Source organism: Hoplias malabaricus, chromosome 2 (genome assembly GCF_029633855.1).
Source record: "Hoplias malabaricus isolate fHopMal1 chromosome 2, fHopMal1.hap1, whole genome shotgun sequence".
In the NCBI taxonomy this organism is placed as follows: Eukaryota; Metazoa; Chordata; class Actinopteri; order Characiformes; family Erythrinidae; genus Hoplias; species Hoplias malabaricus.
Genome location: NC_089801.1, coordinates 18,444,789 through 18,465,403, shown reverse-complemented (window position 1 = coordinate 18,465,403; position 20,615 = coordinate 18,444,789). Strand labels below are relative to the sequence as shown.

The 20,615-nt window shown below is 43.2% G+C and overlaps 1 protein-coding gene across 2 annotated transcripts in view; it reads right to left on the bottom strand.

Annotated features, from left to right (window-relative positions):
- zbtb20 (zinc finger and BTB domain containing 20) overlaps positions 1-20,615 on the bottom strand; it is an 84,137-nt gene continuing 63,522 nt past the window's right edge. For both annotated transcript variants that reach the window (XM_066651167.1, XM_066651176.1), the window contains 4 exons: positions 16,649-16,877; positions 10,674-11,920; positions 10,275-10,575; positions 1-1,968 (listed from right to left, as the gene is read on the bottom strand). In XM_066651167.1, coding sequence (XP_066507264.1) covers positions 1,361-1,968; positions 10,275-10,575; positions 10,674-11,900 — 2,136 coding nt within the window. In that variant the 5' untranslated portion in view covers positions 11,901-11,920; positions 16,649-16,877 and the 3' untranslated portion in view covers positions 1-1,360. The remainder of the gene's footprint in view (positions 1,969-10,274; positions 10,576-10,673; positions 11,921-16,648; positions 16,878-20,615) is intronic.

Sequence of the window (20,615 nt, the reverse complement as noted above, 5' to 3'; positions counted from 1 at the left end):
ATCTAAAGCTGATAACAGTCTGAAAGTGAGTGTGGAGCAGCGATCGTGATCGTGGATCCTGGGCCTGTTTGCATCCCGAAGCCTGCCGTGTTTCTACTGTAAAATGTAAAATCTTTGTTTGTTTTTTGGTAAAAAAAAGAATTAAATTAATATCGCAAACGTTTCAATGGATTGATTAAAGCCTTAAAGGTTTTCAAAAACTGAAAATTAAACTCACAAAAATGAACTGTTGCTGTTTTCTTTTCGTCTCGCATCGTGTTTTTTTGTCGTTTCTTTAAGTGGAAGAGGTCAAATAACAGTCTTTTTGTGGCAGTGTATGCAAAACAACATTTTTGCTTGAATACTGTCTTTTTTTCTTAAATCTTAAATATAGATAGAAACAAACTTCGTAAACTTGCCAACGACTTTTAAAGAGTTGGGATTTGGAAAAAAAGAAAATAAAAACTAATAGTCATCTTTCTTCAGCTCACTCACAGGAAGTTACATTTCAGTACAATTATTGAAGTTTGACTTGTACCTTTAATAACAGCTGCATCTTTATCCCTCAAAGACCAAAGTAATAAATAAAAACCAGTGTCAACTCTCCTTTTCTCATCCTACACAAAAAAGGCAAACTTGTGACCATCATTACTTTTTTCAGAACGAATAGAGAGCTCAAGCCAGATGCTCATCTTTTTTTCTCTCTCTCTCTTTTTTTAGAAAGGTATACCACAGTAAGCTTGGACGCCTATAGTGTCCAAAACGGTCTACATGGGAAAAAAGGTCTACAAAAAAAAAATTCACGGCAATGTTTATCTCTGCGCAACACACACACAAGCACAGCCATAGAAACACACACATACCTATAGGTTTACTGTATGTGAGTGTGTTAGTTGCCTGTGCTTCTGTATGTGTGTGTGCGTTTTTTGTGTCTGTGTGTGTGTGTGTGTGTGTGTATGTGTGTCTAATGTGTTTTTATCTGTGTATCTTTCGCAGGCCTTTCGGTAGTGTTCAACACATAAATCAGTATTTGAGGAAATCATACATTTAGAGGCCAGTAGTTTGGATCCAACCAGTGGATCATTATCCAACTACACAGCCTTAAGGCCACCATCTATTTTTTTATTCTTTAAGAATAACAACGACGTAAAACGAAACAAAACAAAAATAAAACAAAAAAAAAGCCTCTTTTTTTCTCTGGGAAACTCAATGTGCCAGTGTCTGTACTCAATTCTTAACTCTTCATGCCCCAAGTATCAGGGGAAGAAAAACAAAAAAACGAAGAAAAATTAAAAAAGAAACAAAATAAGAACTAGTGCCATTTTCTTTTCATTCTTTTTTTTCATCGTTAAAAGAAGTTTCTCTCTTTCGCGGTTTGTACTTATCCATCGGAGACATGCTTGCGCATGTGGTCGTTGAAGTGCTCGATTTGGTCGAACTTGACGGGGCACACGGAGCACATGTAGGTGGTCCCTTCCTGGCAGCTGGCTTCTGCGGTCACGCCCACTCCAGTGGCCACTCCCACTCCGGTGCCTCCGACCCCGCCCCCGGCTCCACCCCCACTGACCGGCATAGCCAAGGCCACGACACCGGGCCCTGGCTCCGGCACCGCCATCGGGACGGGGATGGAGGCGGGGCCTGAGGGGCCCGCCGTGCCCGTTACTCCAGGAACCCCGGCGACTCCCGTCACCCCCGCGACCCCTGCGACCCCCGCGACTGCGGTGACTGCGGCGGCGGTGCTGTGTAGGGCCATGTGGCGCTCCAGCAGGGTCTTGTGGGAGAATTTCTTCTTGCAGATGTAGCACTCGTACGACTTCTCACCGCGGTGCAGGCGCATGTGCACGTTGAGCGAACTCTTCTGCGTGAAACGCTTGTTACAGATGCTGCACTGGTAGGCGCGGACGCCCGTGTGCGTCACCATGTGTTTGATAAGGTAATCCTTCAGCGAGAACGAGCGCCAGCAGATGCTGCACTGGTGCGGCTTCTCACCTGCGACACAAACACATAGAGAGAGAGAGAGAGAGACTGTTTAATCAAAATGGGTAAAATTAACAACAGCGGAATTTTATTCATCTATTACCACGATGGCTCATATCCACAACAAGGCCCCATGTCAGTTCCATCCCCAGTCACACTATTCTCCACACTGGGAAAGTCTTGGGCACATTGATACAATACAACATCACTGAAGCTCAACACACTTGGAGGAGAACACTAACGGCCTCGTTCTGTTATGTAGACATAAACGTGCTTGTATTTTAAATAAAAAGAAGTACAACGAAATTGTGAAAACATGCCAAAATAGTGCGCAAGGTGCAGCTTATAATTGAGTAGAAATAAAAAAAATATGTTCTGATCATTGAAAAATGAATAATAAACTTCAGTACAAGAAAACTATGTATTAATAAAGAAAAGAACAAACAAATAGCCACCACTTTATAATAAGGCTACACTTATAGAGGTTTATAATAGTTTAAAGTGTATTTATTACATGAATTTTACTTTAAAATTCATTATAAACTCATTAATAATCATTTGTAACACATATTATAAGGGGCACCACATTGCCATTATTTTTTTACATTCTGTCGGTATGAAATTCATTAAACTTGGCAGATAAATGGTTAAACATATTATCAAATGTGCTGGAGCTGACGGGGTTAATGTCGACTGATGGAGGAAACACGGTGAGGTCAGTATCCAGAGATCTGAGGTTTAACTGTACATGGATGTGGGTTCACTATTTGGCAAACAACAGGTCACCTCTGCCCTTTCTATCTGTGTGTTTTAACTGAATATTAATGTCTATTAATGCATTTACATTCATTCATTAATTCATTCATTATCTGTAACCCTTATCCAGTTCAGGGTCGCGGTGGGTTCAGAGCCTACCCGGAATCATTGGGCGCAAGGCTGGAATCCACCCTGGAGGGGGCTAATGCATTTACAACCATAATTAATAAAGAGATTTTAAACCATTTATAATCTTTATAAATGCAGTCTTATTCTAAAGTGGTACAGATGAATATAAAGTAAATGTAAGGTTTGGAAAGCAGAAGCTACTGATGTGCTGATAAACATAGTCCAAAAAGCCCTATATGACCGAGTATTCTCAGAATTATTAACAAGCACCAGTAAAGGACAGGCTCAGAAGGGATAATGCAATGAAAGTCAGGGGATGTCAGGCATGGAAATATATACAACATTGTGCAAAAGGTTCAGGCACCAGAGACTGAGATTTAAAAAGCTATTTATCGGTGCAGTAAGTGTTTATTTGCTAAAAAACAAACAACAAACAACGGCCGACATTAGAATAAATCCAATCACAGTACTCCAGTGTGATACTCTGTGTGTGAATGTGTTTAAAACTGTTTCCAAATCTCTCCTCGTGGAGTCCGTATTATTTGAGGTTATCGTCCAGTACTTAGTTTTAACGGTTAATAAATAATGATTTTAAATAATGTGTGCTGTTGATTTAACAAATTCATGTGAATCAAGGAGAATCTGAACAAAACACTGTTCTTCAAACTCACTCTCACCTACTGCTTTATAGAAAACATTATCTTATATTTCTCATTTGTTTTCTATTATTATTATTTGTTTGTGTTTACTGTGATTATATATAACTTTATACCACCCCCACACTCACTGAGGAGGCATTAGTTTAAATATATATCATTATCTCAGGGGCCTAAGACGTCTGCACATTACTGTATATATGGGTGTGTTTTTGGCTTTGGAAATAATGGTATTTAAATGACGCTGTGTTTTAGTGGTAACCATCCAGGAGAATGAATTTTTAAAGAAGGAGTGGTGATAGCCCTCTCCCAAGAAAGCGGCATAATAGGTGAAATTTCCTTATAATTATTTTGTACTCGTCTGAACTGTGCACAGGTGAATGTCTCAGACCTCGATATGACGAATAAATATTGAATCCTATTTTCTTATTTTAAACTGAATCCCATGTCTTAAGGTGTTTTTTGTGACTAATATTTAATGATGTAGGGCAGTGGTTCTTAAACTTTTTAGACCAAGTACCACCTATGAATACTACGAATGTAGTGCTTGAAAATTTGTATTTTGCCTGCGATACACAAATTTATTCTAAAATTATTATTAAAAATAATGTAAAATACAAAGAACAAGGACTAACCTTCAACTATACTTTTATGAGATCATGTACATTCATTCATTCATTCATTATCTGTAACCCTTATCCAGTTCAGGGTCGCGGCGGGTCCGGAGCCCACCCGGAATCATTGGGCGCAAGGCGGGAACAAACCCTGGAGGGGGCGCCAGTCCTTCACAGTGCGGAGATCATATACATTTTTGGGGAAATAAGCATTTTCAGAGAAATAAAAACGAGAAGAGAGGTCAAATTTAATGTGTTTTAATAGGCTATGTGTGAAAACAGCACCGATGCATGGAGCAGGTGCTCCCAGTGGCTCCCAGCACTTGTATTAGTAAGTGAAGGAGGTGCGGCGCTGTTAAATAGCATTTAACACTGTTAAGGACTCTAATGATGCGAAGATCGGCCACGTGGATTTACTTCTGTTAAGTGTTCTCTCTATTTCTATGCCTCTTGGTTTAGTCCTTCTGGGCTTAGGAGTGTTTCACTGGGTTGGTCTCGGTTTGTTTTTCTTGTTCATTTTGCTCTGTTTTGTAACAAAATCCAAACTGCTCACGTCTGTCTCTAGCCTTTGCTTACATTCAGTAAGAAGCTGAAATTGGGTTTTACAAAATAGTGGGAGATCGTGTTCCCTCCCTGGAAATAAGAAGCAGGGGGCGCTGCTGAGCCCTTCCCTTACAGACTGAGCTACTGTTTATTCGTAGCCTGTGTTGTATTTTTATTATTATTTTAAGACAAACAGATTTTATTAAAGCTTAATTATGAAAACTGTGACACATTATGTAGTTTACACAGAAAAATGTTTCAGTTTCAAATTTTTTGTTACTAATTAAGTAGTTATTTTTTTGAGGTCATCTGGTGTACCACCTCTTGCTGCTTCACATAACACCACAGTTTGAGCACCACTGATCTAGGGCTTTTACGCTACGATAGCTCAGTCAGCACACACCCACCCACACACACACACACACACACACACACACAGCCATCCCAGTGCCCAGGGGACAATTGGGAGTAAGGTGCCTTGCTCAAGAGCTCACCAGCCCTGGATGTTGAGGGAGGAGACAATGCTGTTCCTTAACTTTCGCCCATTCCCTGATTATAACTAACAGTCTGTATTGGGTAGCACTGTGTTATGCAGGACCCTGATCATCACCAGGATGATCTCCCAGTGTCTGCACTTAAAGGTGGACAACTGATGAAGTTTAACGACTGTCTTTGTGTCACTTCATAAAACATAAATGATGTGTTTCTAATGAAAGCGTCAGACACCGACCGCATCTCAGGCGACATTCGCGCGGCTTGTTTTATTGTGGGTTTTTTGTTGAACTGCTTTAATGACATCAGCTTGGTTCAGATTTGTTGGTTCACCATTTTGCCAAAACCACATTTCCTTCCTTATCACACTTTCCGTGCAGATGCTTTGAGACTCTGTCCAGTGTGAAAAAAAAAAAGCTGCACCAAAAACCTGGCCTGATTTCAACTGAGTAACGTCTTTTTTTTTTTTTTTTATCCCTGGTCAGGTGCAGCACCGAGGAGCAGTTCTCTGTGAGCGGAAACGTGGCACTTCTTCAGAGGATCTGCGAAAAATGGTTAAAAAGGTCATGTTAATATTCAAAGTTAATTAGAAAGTTATATTATCTCCTTATTAATGTAGCGCAGATCTTCCAGAGGTTGGTGTCTACGAGGTGCTAATTATTATGCACATTTCTCCAATCGGAAGCCTTTGATCCTGAGAGTCGTGATGTGTTAGAGACTTTAATCTCACACAAACTCGTCATGACCTCAGCCCTCCACCCGTTCACTCAGAACTCCTGCTCCGTTACTGTACGGACACCTCATCAATCACGTCTCCTTCAATGCAGGGCATTAATCAGAGTTAGTTCCTCCTTCGCTGCAGTGACAGTTCCTCTCTTGGGAGGCTTTTCGCTAACATTTCGGTGAGGATTTGGTGGCATTCAGCCACATTAGGTTCTGGTAAATATGTTAGATCATTTTTCTGGATCACAGCCACATCTTCAGCTCGTTCCAAAAGTACTGAATGGAGCTCTGTTTCTCCAGAGACCCCTCTGGGTCAGTTCCCCTCTGGTGGGCTGGAGGAATTGAGCATTGCTGCATTAAGCTCATGTGTAGCTGCTCCAGAGTGTTTTCTACAAATATTACACAAGTTCTGTGTCCGTAACAGAACATCTGCTTCCGTGATGTGCGCAGCTGAATTCACTAAGTTAGAAAAGATGTCTACAGATTTCGGACATAAAGTTCCTGCAGAGTTGTAGCTGCTTTATTGTCAGAGTGCGTCAGATGACTGACCAGAGGTCGAAGTCCGAGAGCCGTGTTACATAATAAAAAAATAACATTCCACAGAACTGGACACGGTCTAAAGTCTAAAATCGCTTTCACTTTAGCGTAGTGACTTCAGGCAAATGCATGCTCAACCAGCAGAGGAAAGCAGACGCAAAATAAGGATGAGGATACGTGCAGCAAGAGCTCATTATGGTGTGGAGCTACAGCTAAAGCAAAGGGCACAGCACTGTTGTGGGCTTCAGAAACAACAATATTGACTACAATAACAATACTACTAATAAATTATAACAATAGTATTAAAACATAGCAGTTCCAGTTTAGAAAAAGCCTACCCTTAAAACCTGTATATCATCTCTGTCCAATTAAAAACACCTATCTCCAAAAAGAACAAAAGTATCTTTACAGAAGGAAAACACCTTAATTTTCAGTGGAAGTCGATGTAAAAAGGTTTAATTCAGAGTCATTTTGGAGCATTTCTGTCATTCGTCATGAGATTTACACACAGTGTGAAGGACAGCTGCTGTCTTTGAATGACGTAGTAACTAAACATCCACAAAACATACGTGTTTTTAATTGGACAGCGATGATATGAATGGTGTAAAATCTGGTTATTAATTAGGTTGTAAACGACTTAAAACATTTTCTGAAAATGTAAAGGTAAAGAATTAAAGATTTTAAATGTGAAACACGTGTTTTTTCCACTTTATCGTTAATATTTAAAAAAAACATTCTGTTGGTGGAAAACGAAGTAAGACAAGTATTCAGTGTGTTTTGTTGTTATTCTTTCTCTTTATGGGTTATAACTGATTATTAATGATTGAAAGGTCGTTGGTTTGATTCCTACGAGCGACAGGAAAACTGGGGGTGGTGGGAGTAAAGGAACAGCACTGTCCTCCTCCTCAGTCCATATCTGAGGGGCCCTTGAGCAAGCCACCAAATCCCACAACTGCTCCCCGGCACTGGGGATGACCCCTAGTGCATTAGTGTGTAAGTGTTCACTACCACGGACGGGTTAAATGCGTAAGACACATAATTGCACAATTAAATTAAAGGCTGGGGATAAAACACAGAATATGAGGTTAACGCAAACAAACAGCTGGTTAAAGAGTCAGCTTGGGAACAAAGGGTCTCCAGTTCCATCTCCTAAACCACTAGGAAAATAGGGGCTGGGAACTGAAAGAACAGCACATTCTCCTCCCTCAACATCCACGGTTGAGAGGTCCTTGAGCACGGCACCTACTGCTCCTCAGGTGGTGGGATAGAAACACCTTTATTTATCCCCCTTTGGGAAGTTGCTTCTCTGCATTTGACCCATGCGTGGCACACGCTGAGGGGCAGTGAACACACACACAGCCGTGAATGAATTTTCTGTCTGGTCCTTTGGCCTCAAGCTCAATTCTCTGACCTCAAGACCATGGCTGCTCCACCACTCTGTGTGTGAGTGTGTGTGTTTACTGCCACAGATGTCGTTGTGCTGCTGTGTAATGAGCACACTTTATGGCTCTAAACGGCATGTTCTGTTTTTTCCAGAGGTTCGACCTCCTGCTGTGACTTTCTGAAGTTTTAAATTTCATTGTCGTATGAGACACGACAAACACAGCGACGTCTGTTAATCAAATGTAGTCCACGCAGACCTGCGAGAAGGCGGGTGTGGCTTGTGATCAAGCACTGCCTTAATGACTGTTAATGATAGTTAATGGACCATTGATATGTGCTAATTATTGTGCTCTTTTACTCTAAAGAGTGAAGTCTGAATCGAGAACGCGAGCACTTCTGGGCTGCAGACGTAGCACTGAGGAGCAATTGACCTGAGGTGACTTCAGAAGAGAGCTGAGAGGAACTCTTCACATTTGTGAGCTTCTGCAATTCAAGCCTAGGTGATGGAGCCACTGCCACGGACCATTCACGATCTGATGAGGCCAGCTGTGTGCCTGTGTGTGTGTGTGTGTGTGCGCCCATGTGTGCATGTGCGAGTGACTGTATCATTTTGCTTTGTTTTTTTCCCTAAACTACAGCATGGACTTGAAAACAGAAATCTCCTTGTTACTGAGGCAGCAGTATTTAGTTTCTCTAATGAACACAGCACTGTGCAAAACCAGAGACCACTCTTCACACAGTTCCTTTCCACTCAACACAGACGGTAAATACAAGATAGCATTTCCAAAGGAGAAATATCCTAGAAAAATGATTACTTCGTATACAATGCTATCTCTGAGGAAATCCAACTGCGAGAAAGAAGAACTGGGATAAAGTCAAAGGCAAGAAAAAAAAAACCTACAGGAAAGTGGGCAAGACCCAGTCTAGCAGCTAAACTGCCCCCTTCACATAAACACCGCTTTCATCTTTGAGAGAGAGGAAGAAATCTAGCTCCATTCTCGCTCTCAGATCTGCGCACATACTTCCGTCCACTTTTAGGAATTAAAACAGACCACAGCTCGCTGGATGTTGTTGGGGAAAAAAATCACTAAATGTAACCCACTTCAGTAGCTGTAGCTGTAGCTTTGAAAAAGTTTAAGTCTCTGGAGATGTTTGGAAGCCGTACTAAAGGTGAATAGTGGTCACAATGATATTGAAAAACATGATATAACACTCAGAGCCTTCTGTGCAATTATGGGTTCAATTTGTCGGCTGGAAAAGTAAAAAACATCTGGCCTTTTTTCTGGAAAATAAATAACGTGTGGTTGACTTTAGTACCTGGGTCATTCCAGCATTGGATTCAGTTTAAGACAGGAATTCTAATTATTTCATCAATAGATAGTAACTGAGATTTAAAGGCTGTTCAGACTCAGTGTTGGAGTCAATGAATTGAATTCCACACATTCCTGAAAAGGGTTGGATTTATTAGAAATGATTTTTATCTATTTATGGACGTTGCAGCCACTCGTCATTGACGAGCAAAAGCCCTGAGAAACAATACCGCTCCGATTTCTGTAGAATGTCTTCTGCCTATGCAGACAAGGGATGTTGCAACACTGTGCACATACAGGAAAAACCACCCAGATCTATCAATGATTACCATCTGGTTCCTCTGTACACTCTGCAGCTGCAGATAGCCACAGCATATACACAGCTATAACGAAGCCCAACATATACAGCTGCATTCCAGCCAGGGGTCTCACCACCTCTGCTTACTTATGTGTGAATAGACTTAATATATATATATATATATTTTTATTTTTCTTAATGATCTGGGTGTTTTAATAAGGAGCAACAGACAAAGGTCAGAGTGATGCTCACTCTTTAACAAAATAAAACTACAAGGAAATTGCCTCATTTGTAACGTAGCGTCTTATCACCAGCAGACAAAGGCAAAGACGGCTGTTTGTGTTGATTCATGATCGTCAGTAATCGCTTATAAACATAAAACCGCTCGCCGTAATCGTCCCAGAGACAGTCGGCTCTAAATAAGCAGCCTGGACTAAAGAACATCTGCGTTTCTCCGCTTTCAATTTGCATTTGTTTTTATAAGGGGTCTTAACCCCCAGAAATCTTACTGTTGTTGGGTGTTACTTTATTATCACAGCTCAGTTTGTAATGGATTATGTTTACGTTTAGTTTTCTTTCCGTTTCAGTGCTTTCAGTTCTTCTCGTTTTCTTAAAATGACACAAAAACGTTTTGAAGGATGTTTTTTTTTCTGCAAATCAAGAATTCAAGTCCCAATAAAATACCTCTTTTACAAACAGACGTGGCGTGAAAGTTTAGAGCTCGCACTTTTCACAGATTTCTTTTCTGCTGTTTGTTTGAATGGAGCTACGTGCGAGGAATAATTAAGCGGAGAATATGAAGAGTCGTTTCAGGGCCGTTGTAGAAAGGGTTTTAATTGTTAGAGAGGAGAAAGGAAGGCAAGGCGGCGGTGCTTACCAGTGTGCACGAACATGTGTTTGACGTAGTTCTGTTTGGCAGTGAAGGTTTTGCAGCAGAGAGTGCAGGCGTAGGGTTTTTTCTCACTCTGCGACCCCACTGCGCCAGCGGCCTGCTGCTGGGGGCCGGGCGCCGGGGCCACGCTGGGGAACGGCGGCAGGCTGTGGGGTGGCACCGCTACAAACTGCGGCTGCTGGCTGCCCATGGACTGCGGCAGGCTGAAAAGGAAGGGCTTGTTCTCGCTGGCCGTCTGAGTGGCGAAGAGCGTGGGGAGATAGCTGTTCCCCGCAGTGCCCATGACCTGCACAAGACGCGGTTCGATTAGGGCATGATCGATATTAATGTGAAGCGATAAAATCAGATTTATTAAAACAGTTTTTCCAAAGTTGAAACTGATACCTGTGTGTTGCTGGTCAGTGTGAGGGGCATGCGAAGGTTGCTGGCGAGCGTGTCTCCTGGTCGGATGTAGAGTTGTCCCGGGGGTCCGGTCGGGGGCCCAGCGAGGTTGTGTGGTGGCGGTGGTGGAGGCTGCAGGGCGACTGCCTCAGCGCTGGCGTTGTGTGGCAGTGAGCCATTGTCTTCCACAGGCTCCTGCGTCTGCTCAGGGGATGAATCCGTGACCTCGATCCTCACAGGCGTCCCTCCTTCGCCCGTGGCGCCGTTATCGCGCCCGAACCCGGACAAGTACTGCTGCTGCTCGGCTGAGTCGGCCTCGGTGCCGATGGACGAGCTGACCCCCGAGTCGAAGCTCTCGCCTTTGGGCTCGCTGTCCGTTTGCTCATTGTCTTCGCGGCACTCATCGAGGCCGTAGCAGACATAATCGTCTCCCTGCTCCTGTTTCACGTGGACGTCGTCAGTGCCTGTGTGCAAGCGGACGGGCCTCGGCTGCTTGCGGCAGTGTGTGCTTTCCGACGTCGAGGCGAAGAAGCGCTCCATCTGCTGCGAACGCTCGTGAATGCGTGTGATCCAGGCCGGGTCTTGGGTGCCTTCTTTCTGTTGCAGGGAGTCGTATCCGGAGGTGGCAGTGACGTAGTGCGGGCGGTCGCCTCCTCGAGTGCCGTTCTGCAGACTTAGGCCGGCGCAGCTGGAGTAGAGGGAAGAATACACTCGCTCCAGGCCTTGTGATGTCGTTTGCATGTATCCTGACTCTGCGTCGCTGCTGGGGCCCGAGGTGCCGGACTCCGGGGTCCCACGAGGCGTGTCCTGCCCCGAATCTCCAGGAATGACAGGGAAGCTCCCGGGAGCGGCGATCCCGACATTTTGCGAGACGATCCGCGTGCACTCATCGATGACTGTCTTGATCTGCAGGATGCTGGCAGCGGTCAGGATCTGCAGGGCCTCGGACTGGGACACGCGCAGCACGCCGCTGTACATGAAGTCGATCAGCTTCTGGACGGACTGGACGGACACCACGGACGGGATCTCGATGTCGCTGTAGCCCAGCAGCAGCTTGTCCTGGAAGAACGGACTCCCGGCGGCCAGGACGCAGCGGTGCGCTCGCAGCATGCTGCCGTGGATCCGAACGGTCACGTCACAGAAGTGCCCACGGTTCCGCTGCTCATTGAGGGTCTCAAGTACAGAGTTGCTGAAGTTGTGAAGATTGATGTTGTGAATGCGCTCGGTCATCCCCTTGCAACTGGTGTCACCTGGACAACAAAAAGAAGGAGACGCAGCATCATGAGTGAAAGGAGTCGCGTGCGATTGTTTACATCACTCAAAATACATGAACACAACCTGTGCAGAAACCACAGGGAATTTCTGCAGATTATTAAAGCAAATTTTATATTTATTTTCTTTAGAGGACTTTAACATATTTGAAAAATATAAACTGTGTCATAAACATAAACATTTGATGTTGTTTTTATTTTCCAATCCAAATTCCATACAAATGAAATGCATCAGATAAAATGAAGTTAATTGTGAATTTAAATGTAAGCTACCACTTTAGAATAAGATGACACCTATAAAGGTTTATAAATAGTTTAAAAGCCTGTTTATTACATGGCTATTAATGGGGTTATAAACACTTTTAAAAATATTAATAATCATGTGACACTGACCTCTTTTTTGGTCTAAAACGGAAAGCGTCAGAACTCACTGAATATGTCGAGGTAAAGAATAAACAAAGTGTGCGGTGAATTTAGTCATGTCACATGTTAATGTCCACACCACATCATCATTAATGTCTAAAAAGACTCTGTTACCGGTTAAGTGATTGAACATATTAACAAATCTGTGCTGGAGCTGACGGGTTGACGTCGACTGACGGAGGAGACACAGTGAGGTCAGTATTCGATATTTAACTGTAGATGGATGTGGGTTCACAATTTGGCAAACAGTGTCTGTGTGTTATAACTGATTATTAATATTAACAACATAGTTAATAACTATTAATAAACAGATTTTAAACCATGTGTAAACCTTTATAAGTGTCGTCTTGTTTTAAAGTGGTACCAAACGTTTAAAGGTGTGTTCTCTGTAAAGGATGTGTAGAGCCAGACCTTGACCAATTCTGCCCTTTTGAAGCCTGTTCATATAAATAAATATATTCCTCAGTGAAACAAGTAATCCAGACTCCTAGATATTCTCATATTTATCATTCAAACGTTATGCAAGTTTTACGCAAAGTTTCTAAACATTTCAAAGAGCGTTGCCTTTGACTGAGGTCCATCATTCAAATCTGAGCCTCTGTGCTTGATTTACTTGGTTTCTACTGAGCAAACATGGCAGGTGTCATCTTTATATGATTTGAATGAGGACAAATGAATCTATAAACGTCAGGACTCCTCCAGGTCACTGAATCACCTAAAGTCTCCTCTCTGTCGCTCTCTTTACCCCCCAGAATTAAACAGCAGGGTTTTGTAACTGCTTTTAAAAGGGGATGTATGCAAATGTGCACAGTTCTGATTGGCTGTTTCTTTCAAAGAGCAGCTTATGCTGAAACATTCCTTATAGCATCAACTGCAAAGTGCCTTAGGCTGAAATGGTGATTAAATTTATATTTAGATGCTCTTATTTACATGACATTTATCACATGATATTTTCAGGAGGAGCTTTTATAGGACGTGCATGCCTCTTTGGCCTGATACTTTGGCTAATAGAAAGTTCTGGAGATGTGTTTCATGTGTTCATTTAGCTCACAAAGTTTTAAAACACCAGACTACGGCTGAAAACAATAAACAGATCCATGTAAAAACAGGAGAATAACAGTGAGAGTCAGATATAAATGTCAATAATGAACTCCGGAGAGTGATCAATGCCATTTTTAAGCTCAGGTCAAACCAGTCCAGTGTCTTTTTAAAGAAATGATGCCGAACAACTTCAGATACCCAGCACAGGGGAGCATTTCTGCAGAGAGGTGGCACTGTTGAGCCGCTGTGGCCCAGGGTCTAGTTTACTTTACGGTTGTTTGTGCAGGAGGCATGTGTTTCCATTCTGCATCAAAAATGAATTAAAACCAAAAATAAATCATCGGGCCACGATGCTATCATGAAAAACTCTCCCTTTCTTCTCAGGGATTATTTTCAGAAAGTCTTCCGAGGGCCTGCGCCTCATAAGCGTGAACATGTTGGAGGCCGTCTGAGAAAAACAAAAAAACCTGATACATCCGAGCACACAAACAAACAGCAGTGAACACGGGGCACAAAATGTCTACTTTTGGACGAGCTTTCTTCATCTGTTTTATCACGTCGAGGCTTTGAAAGTGTTTGCCGAGGGAACGCAAACACATTTGGAAATTGATATTAATTGCCGTAGACAGTGGTGACATCAATTCTCTCGCTCTGTGTCTGTGAGAAAACTCATCTGACTGAGTCACACTCAGGCTTTGCACGTTGCACTTGAAAGCACAATCAGTTCAGTTCACTCCTCGTCTCTTCCCTTTCTCTTTTGTGTGCTCTCCAAAGAAACGTGTCACGTTCAAATCGTCTCGTTTCTTTCTTTTTCTTTTTTTTTTACCACTTCTAAGTTCCCTTTTAGCTCCGTAACACCTTTCTAAATTATCATTAGCCTATTAGAAAGAGGCACTGCCAGTTTACTATGCATAATTATCAAACCCAAAATGTCAAATTAGCGTGCGTCGTCAGTTAGGCAGAAAGTTAAATGTTACGCGATGTGTTAAAAGGTTATAAAAACAAGCCTCCGCCAGCAAAACACAAGCTCATTGGAACTTCTGATTACAGTCACTTTTCAATACTTTAATCCCATGACTCACGTTACAGAACAAAAAAAAGAAAGAGCTGCAAACAACAGAATTCCTGGCATGCGATTTTTTAGAGGGACGAGGACGACAGAGGTTACAGCCTCTTGGAAATAGTCTTTAACTTTGAAGGTTAAGCAGATGAATCAAAGATGCAGTGAAAGAAAGTGTGGGTAAGTGTGTGTGAGCGAGAGAGGATCTGTCAGAGCTCGGCGAGTGTGAGCGTGCTGGTGTCTCTAAGTACGTGGTATTAATTGCTGTGTTTTTGTTGAAGGCTGAGCGTTTACACAGTGATCCTCGGACGCACAAGGCTACCGCACAAGGGCCTGAAAACTTTTATTCATAAATAAACCCTGGAAAACGTTTTGAGTGCGATACTTCATGTGCGCCTATATAGTCACTTAAGTGCGTTCTTCGTGAAAGACGTGCGGCTGAATGAATGGCTGAAATCTCCAGAAGACGCTGTCCATTGTCGCCGGCTCAATTAGTGGACGCTGCGTTCGTTATCACGAGCCAAAGAACTTCATTCCACTCTGAGATGTTTGAAGATCGCTTTAAAGCCCCACACCTGTCTCATATTTAACCTGTAAAATCATTTCTCAGTTACAGACTTAGAAGTTATTCTCGAGATTAAACTCAAAAACATTATGTTTAAAAACGTCTGAGCTGTAACTCTACGCCTTCGTTTAGTATGTGTAGGTCTCCGCCTCTATCTCCACCCACGCCTCCACTCGCCCCGCCCCTGAGCTGACAGGATTGGCTCCTTAGGCGTGTGAGGTATGAAACCCCATCCGTCTGAATCTGTGCTTGGAATGCTGCTGGTTTAAAGCGTAAATGCTCAGCAATAGCTTCAGAAAAACTCAACTAAATGACACGGATGTGTTTACAAGGTTAAAAAAATTTGATTTCCTTGTGATGGCGTCTTTAACGGACGTGTGAGTGAAAGGAATGAAGAGAGGAAAGAGAGAGGGCCAATAGAATTGCTCCAAAATTATTTTGTTCCTTAGACTTCCATTGAAAGTTCATTCATTCATTCATTCATTATCTGTAACCCTTATCCAGTTCAGGGCTGCAGTGGGTCCGGAACCTACCCGGAATCACTGGGCGCAAGGCAGAAACACACCCTGGAGGGGGTGCCAGTCCTTCACAGGGCGACACACCTCACCACACACCTATGGACACATTTGAGTCTCCAATCCACCTACCAACGTGAGTGTGGAGAAAACCGTAGCACCTGGAGGAAACCCACACAGACACAGGGAGAACACACCACACTCCTCATAGACAGTCACACGGAGGAAACCCACGCAGACACAGGGAAAACACACCACACCTCCCACAGACAGTCACCCGGAGGAAACCCACGCAGACACAGGGAGAACACACCACACTCCTCACAGACAGTCACCCGGAGGAAACCCACGCAGACACAGGGAGAACACACCACACTCCTCACAGACAGTCACCCAGAGGAAACCCACGCAGACACAGGGAGAACACACCACACTCCTCACAGACAGTCACCCGGAGGAAACCCACGCAGACACAGGGAGAACACACCACACTCCTCACAGACAGTCACCCGGAGGAAACCCACGCAGACACAAGGAGAACACATCACAATCCTCACAGACAGTCACCCGGAGCGGGAATCGAACCAACAACCTTCAGGACCCTGGAGCTGTGACAGAGACACTACCTGCTGCACCACCGTGACACCCATGAGTTTTATTGGACATTTTTATTATGTTTCAGCCTGTGAACATGACAAACTCTTCATCAGTGAAAGCATCAGCCAATCAGAACAGAGGACATTTACATAAACGGCACCTCCAAAACTTTGTAGAAACCCATTGTATTTAGTGAATTCAGTTACTTTAAAATACAGTGTCGGTCATCTCTCTAGAAAAATTAAATGAAGCGGAAGCTTGTAGAGCAGCTGCACATGAGTGTGGGTGTCATGCCCAGTGCCCAGTGCAGGCTCAAGGAGAGGAAAGCTCCGCACACTTAGCAAAAACAAAAAACCCAAAAGCATTTGCAGAAAAATGCCATGTTTAAGTGTTTTTCACACATTTGTTATAGACTCTATTCACTAACGGCACGGCACAGAGCTTAAATGTCACATACACTAACACATGCACATTTACTGAACTGAACATTGTCTGTGTGTACTTACAGTCTGATGGCGCTCTGTAGGGTAGTGCTCTGTGTGAATGTGAGTGTGTTTATGTGTGTGTGTGCGTGTGTGTGTGTGTGTGCGTGTGTGTGTGGTGGTGCTGAGAGGCACAGGGGCGGAGATGCTACAGGTTTGCTGGTGCTGGCGAGTGTGTGAGGAGAGCCGCCGGACGCTCACTTCATCTCTCTCTCGGCTGCCGTCCAAACCTCACACAGTCTTCACGATCGCCCTGCCAACACACACACACACAGAGGAAGAGAGAGAGAGCACAGGAGACTCGTTACACACCTTAAATGCAGAGATTATTATTCAGTCGTATTAAAGCTTATTAATCAGTGACTACAGTAAAGTTAATAAAATGCAATGTACATATAGCTCTCCATTAAGGTCTCAGTGTGACCATACACTGATGTTCACACGGGACGCTTCAGGAGCCAGAAACTAGCCTTCAGCTGGCAAAACAGTTTTAAACACTCGAACATAAGAAGAGCACAGTGCAGGGCTGGGCAATTAATGGAAACTGTATTGAAACCGACATTCAGAACTTCTAATCCACATAATCTTGTCTATGTCAATTTTATCAATTTAAAAGTATTTAATTTAAATTCTGTTATGTCCCCACCGTGTGTTCATGTACTGTCCTTTTTCAAACCACACTACCACTCTGCAGCCAGGTGATTCTGCCCCCTATCTGCCACATGGAAGCAACATGGAGGAGAACCTAAATACCGAAGCCGACCGAGCGACTCGAGCTCGTACCAAAGAAAAACACAGCATCTGTGGTGTGGACGTGCTGTGTTTTGACTTTAATTAAGACGACAGTGAACAAAAAGAAAAGTCAAATGTAAAGACTGAGCAAAAGAACCCAACAGTTTCAACAACAAAAGCACACACTAAATGTGACCAGTGCAAAAAAAAAAAAAACGAGAGGAACAAGCTCCCAGCAACATAAGAAAAAAACTATCCCAGCTTTAAAACTGGTCGCTGAAATCTGAGGGGTGAAAAATACAAAAACAAAATCATTGCTCATCAATCGTAATCGTGGTACAATTAATCGTGATATTGATTTGCGTTCACATCGCCCAGCGCTAGTACGGTGGGATCTGGACTTCCAAGTATTGCTTTTCGGGGCTTCCACATATTGTTTATCAATGTATGGAATGTTTAGGTATAAGGCCCTTTCCTGAGGTCAGAGGTCAGGAGGTCAGAGGACCCCTCGCTCTTCCCCTCTTTTAGTAACAAAGGGATGAGGTCATTTCCAGGTGCTCCTATATGACTGTACAGAAAACATATAGCCTATATAAGTGCAGAGTTAGGGGGCTGGATCGGAAGAGGGAGCATTGGAGGGAAGCGTGTCCCAAACATCTCCAAGAGCTTGGTTTGATGCTGTTCTTTCTTTATAAATAAATCTTTTTATATAAGTGTCAGTGGAGACTTTCTTCAACATCTTCACACCATCGCCGTTTAGTAAACAACAGCACAGATGCACGGAGTCACAGAAAACTGAGGTAGGATTATATTTAACGCCAGCAAAAGACAATCGGCATGAAACGAACCTCTGTCCTGAGAGGAGACTCGTCTTTAAAGGTGCAGTGGTCATTCACTAATGTATATTTACATGATCTATCCCAGTCCTAGCAGTGGCAGCATGACCTTTTTTGGGAAACATCTTTACACTCACTTCCCATGCTCTATACCATATATTTATCCTGACTAGGACAGCTGCGCCAGCTTCCTCTATCCACATGTCATCCTTACCAGCCTCCCAGGCACCACAGATTCCTCATTTGTTTATGGACTGCTTTGTTTCTGAAGCAGCTTTGTATAATTCCAGATTGGACCGGTTCAGAAGGGCGTAATGCCAAGAAAATATTTTTATTTTCACATTCCTTTGACTAGTGTATAATCCAAGACTTCTAACATCTATAAAGAAATATCCTGCACTCGCGTTCCGGTTTTCAGCCACACGTTTAAAGTAAGTTAAGAAGCCGTTTCTGCTTCTCACAATCCATGTAGAGACCAGACACATTCAGCGGTGTTGAGGTCTGGGCTCTGGGGAGGCATTTTAGGAAACTTCTGACTTGGCTGTTATTTATTTACGTGCTTATTGTGGTAATAAAGTGTATAAAATATAAATCTCCTCTCATGGAATCATTAAAATCATGACCTTGTCTTTAACGTCTGAATTCTGCACAGAACCTCGTTCATGCCTCTGTTTAATCGTAGCTTTAATGTATTTATCTTATCGAGCAGCTGGAATATCTAAAGATATCTTTTCTAAATAAACCCTGTTGCGGACGTTATCGGGTTTTTAATGTGACGATGAATTTTAGTGCAAACTTTAAATTATTCATTATCTTCTGTAAAAGTAACGTGGAAGTTTGGTGGTGCAGGCGTGAGGAATCAAAGTGTGACCCTCGTGCAGTTTTAAGGGGTTAACACCTGCATTCAGACTACTCCTAATTAGCATAGGCAAATTTAAAATTCATTTATTCTGGAGGTTTTTTGGAGAGTACAAATGGGTGAGGAGGTTGTGAAAGAAAAGTGCCAACGAGAACCTAATTTGAAGATGAACAAAAAAAAAAACACACACACACACACACAGAAACACGCATAAAGCAGAAAGAAGAAAAAGCGAGTGAAAAAGAGAAGAAGAGAAACCTCTAAAAGCTCTGGCGCCCTTCACAGCCGCTCACAACCTGCTCCAAAAACATCTAATCTTTCCTTCATGCGTCGCTGGACGCTCTTATGTGGGGAAAATGGACACCAAATTCCCCCATAATATCTCCACAAATCTCCATAAACTCCAACAGCGCGGCGGCTACTGCCTCAGAAACAGCAGCGTTACAGCACACAGGCCGTCACTGAGCGGGTCCGAACCGAATTAAATGGAACTGAATTGAACGAGTGTTAACTGAAGTGAAGATCAATGTGAACGGAACTGAATTAAACTTATAACTGGAGTGATACGTTATGGAGGTGAGAGCAAAAATGGCAACAATTCCAACCACATATCAGAACATGGCTGTGTGTGGGTGAGTTTCAACAGGGTTTTAGGGAGGGTGAACACACACACACACACACACACACTGGCTGATTACAGGGTCAGTGCCGGCCAGAGGGAAATCATACACTCCCCGAGCCAGGTGTGTTTGTAGAGGAAACTGACGGTCAAACCTGCCACGCCGACTTCCGTGCACACACACACACACACTCTCATATCAGCATGGACACTGAATGGTAACCAATGGTTTCGGCTAGGCTTTGGCAGCGTCTGCAGTCTTCTGCAGGAGCTAAAGGACATGATTTTTGGTTTTGTGAGTGACAGTAAGTGAGCCCTCCACCGAGATTTCACATGAATATAAAAGTGATGTGTTTTTTGCTCAGACAACATTTAATATGTTATTCCACCCCCGGTATGGAATATTCACACGGTATATTTACTGTAATAGCTAGATGTTCGTGACGAAGCTGGAAAACGAACCCTAGTCCGCTGTGTGGAGGGCAGGAGTGTTATCCACTACATTATCCAACCTGCAAATATAATAAAAGCAACAACAGTGCAGGCCCCTCGTAAACAATGCCATGTTATTGATTCCTCAGTATGGTTCACGGCATGCAGCTCTGTGATCACAGGGTTAGTGTCTTGTACGTTTTGTGACGCACTGATTGCAGTAAACTGATCAAACAAAGATCTGAAAAACCACTGGCCCAGGTTTTCCACACTCACATCTGCTTTATGAAGAACGCGTACAGAGCCGTCCACTGTACGGTTCTTTAGGGAACCAAAAGTCTCAACTCTTCGGTTCCTTTATTTCCCACCAATGTCCCAACATTAGTTTTAAAAGCCACGGCCGCATCACGCCGACGATCCGGAGAAGATTCCAGAGGCTCAGAAAAAAGTGGAGCAGTGCGGAATTATTAACGCGTTCTGAAAACTAAAGATAATGATTCGTTCGCGATTGCG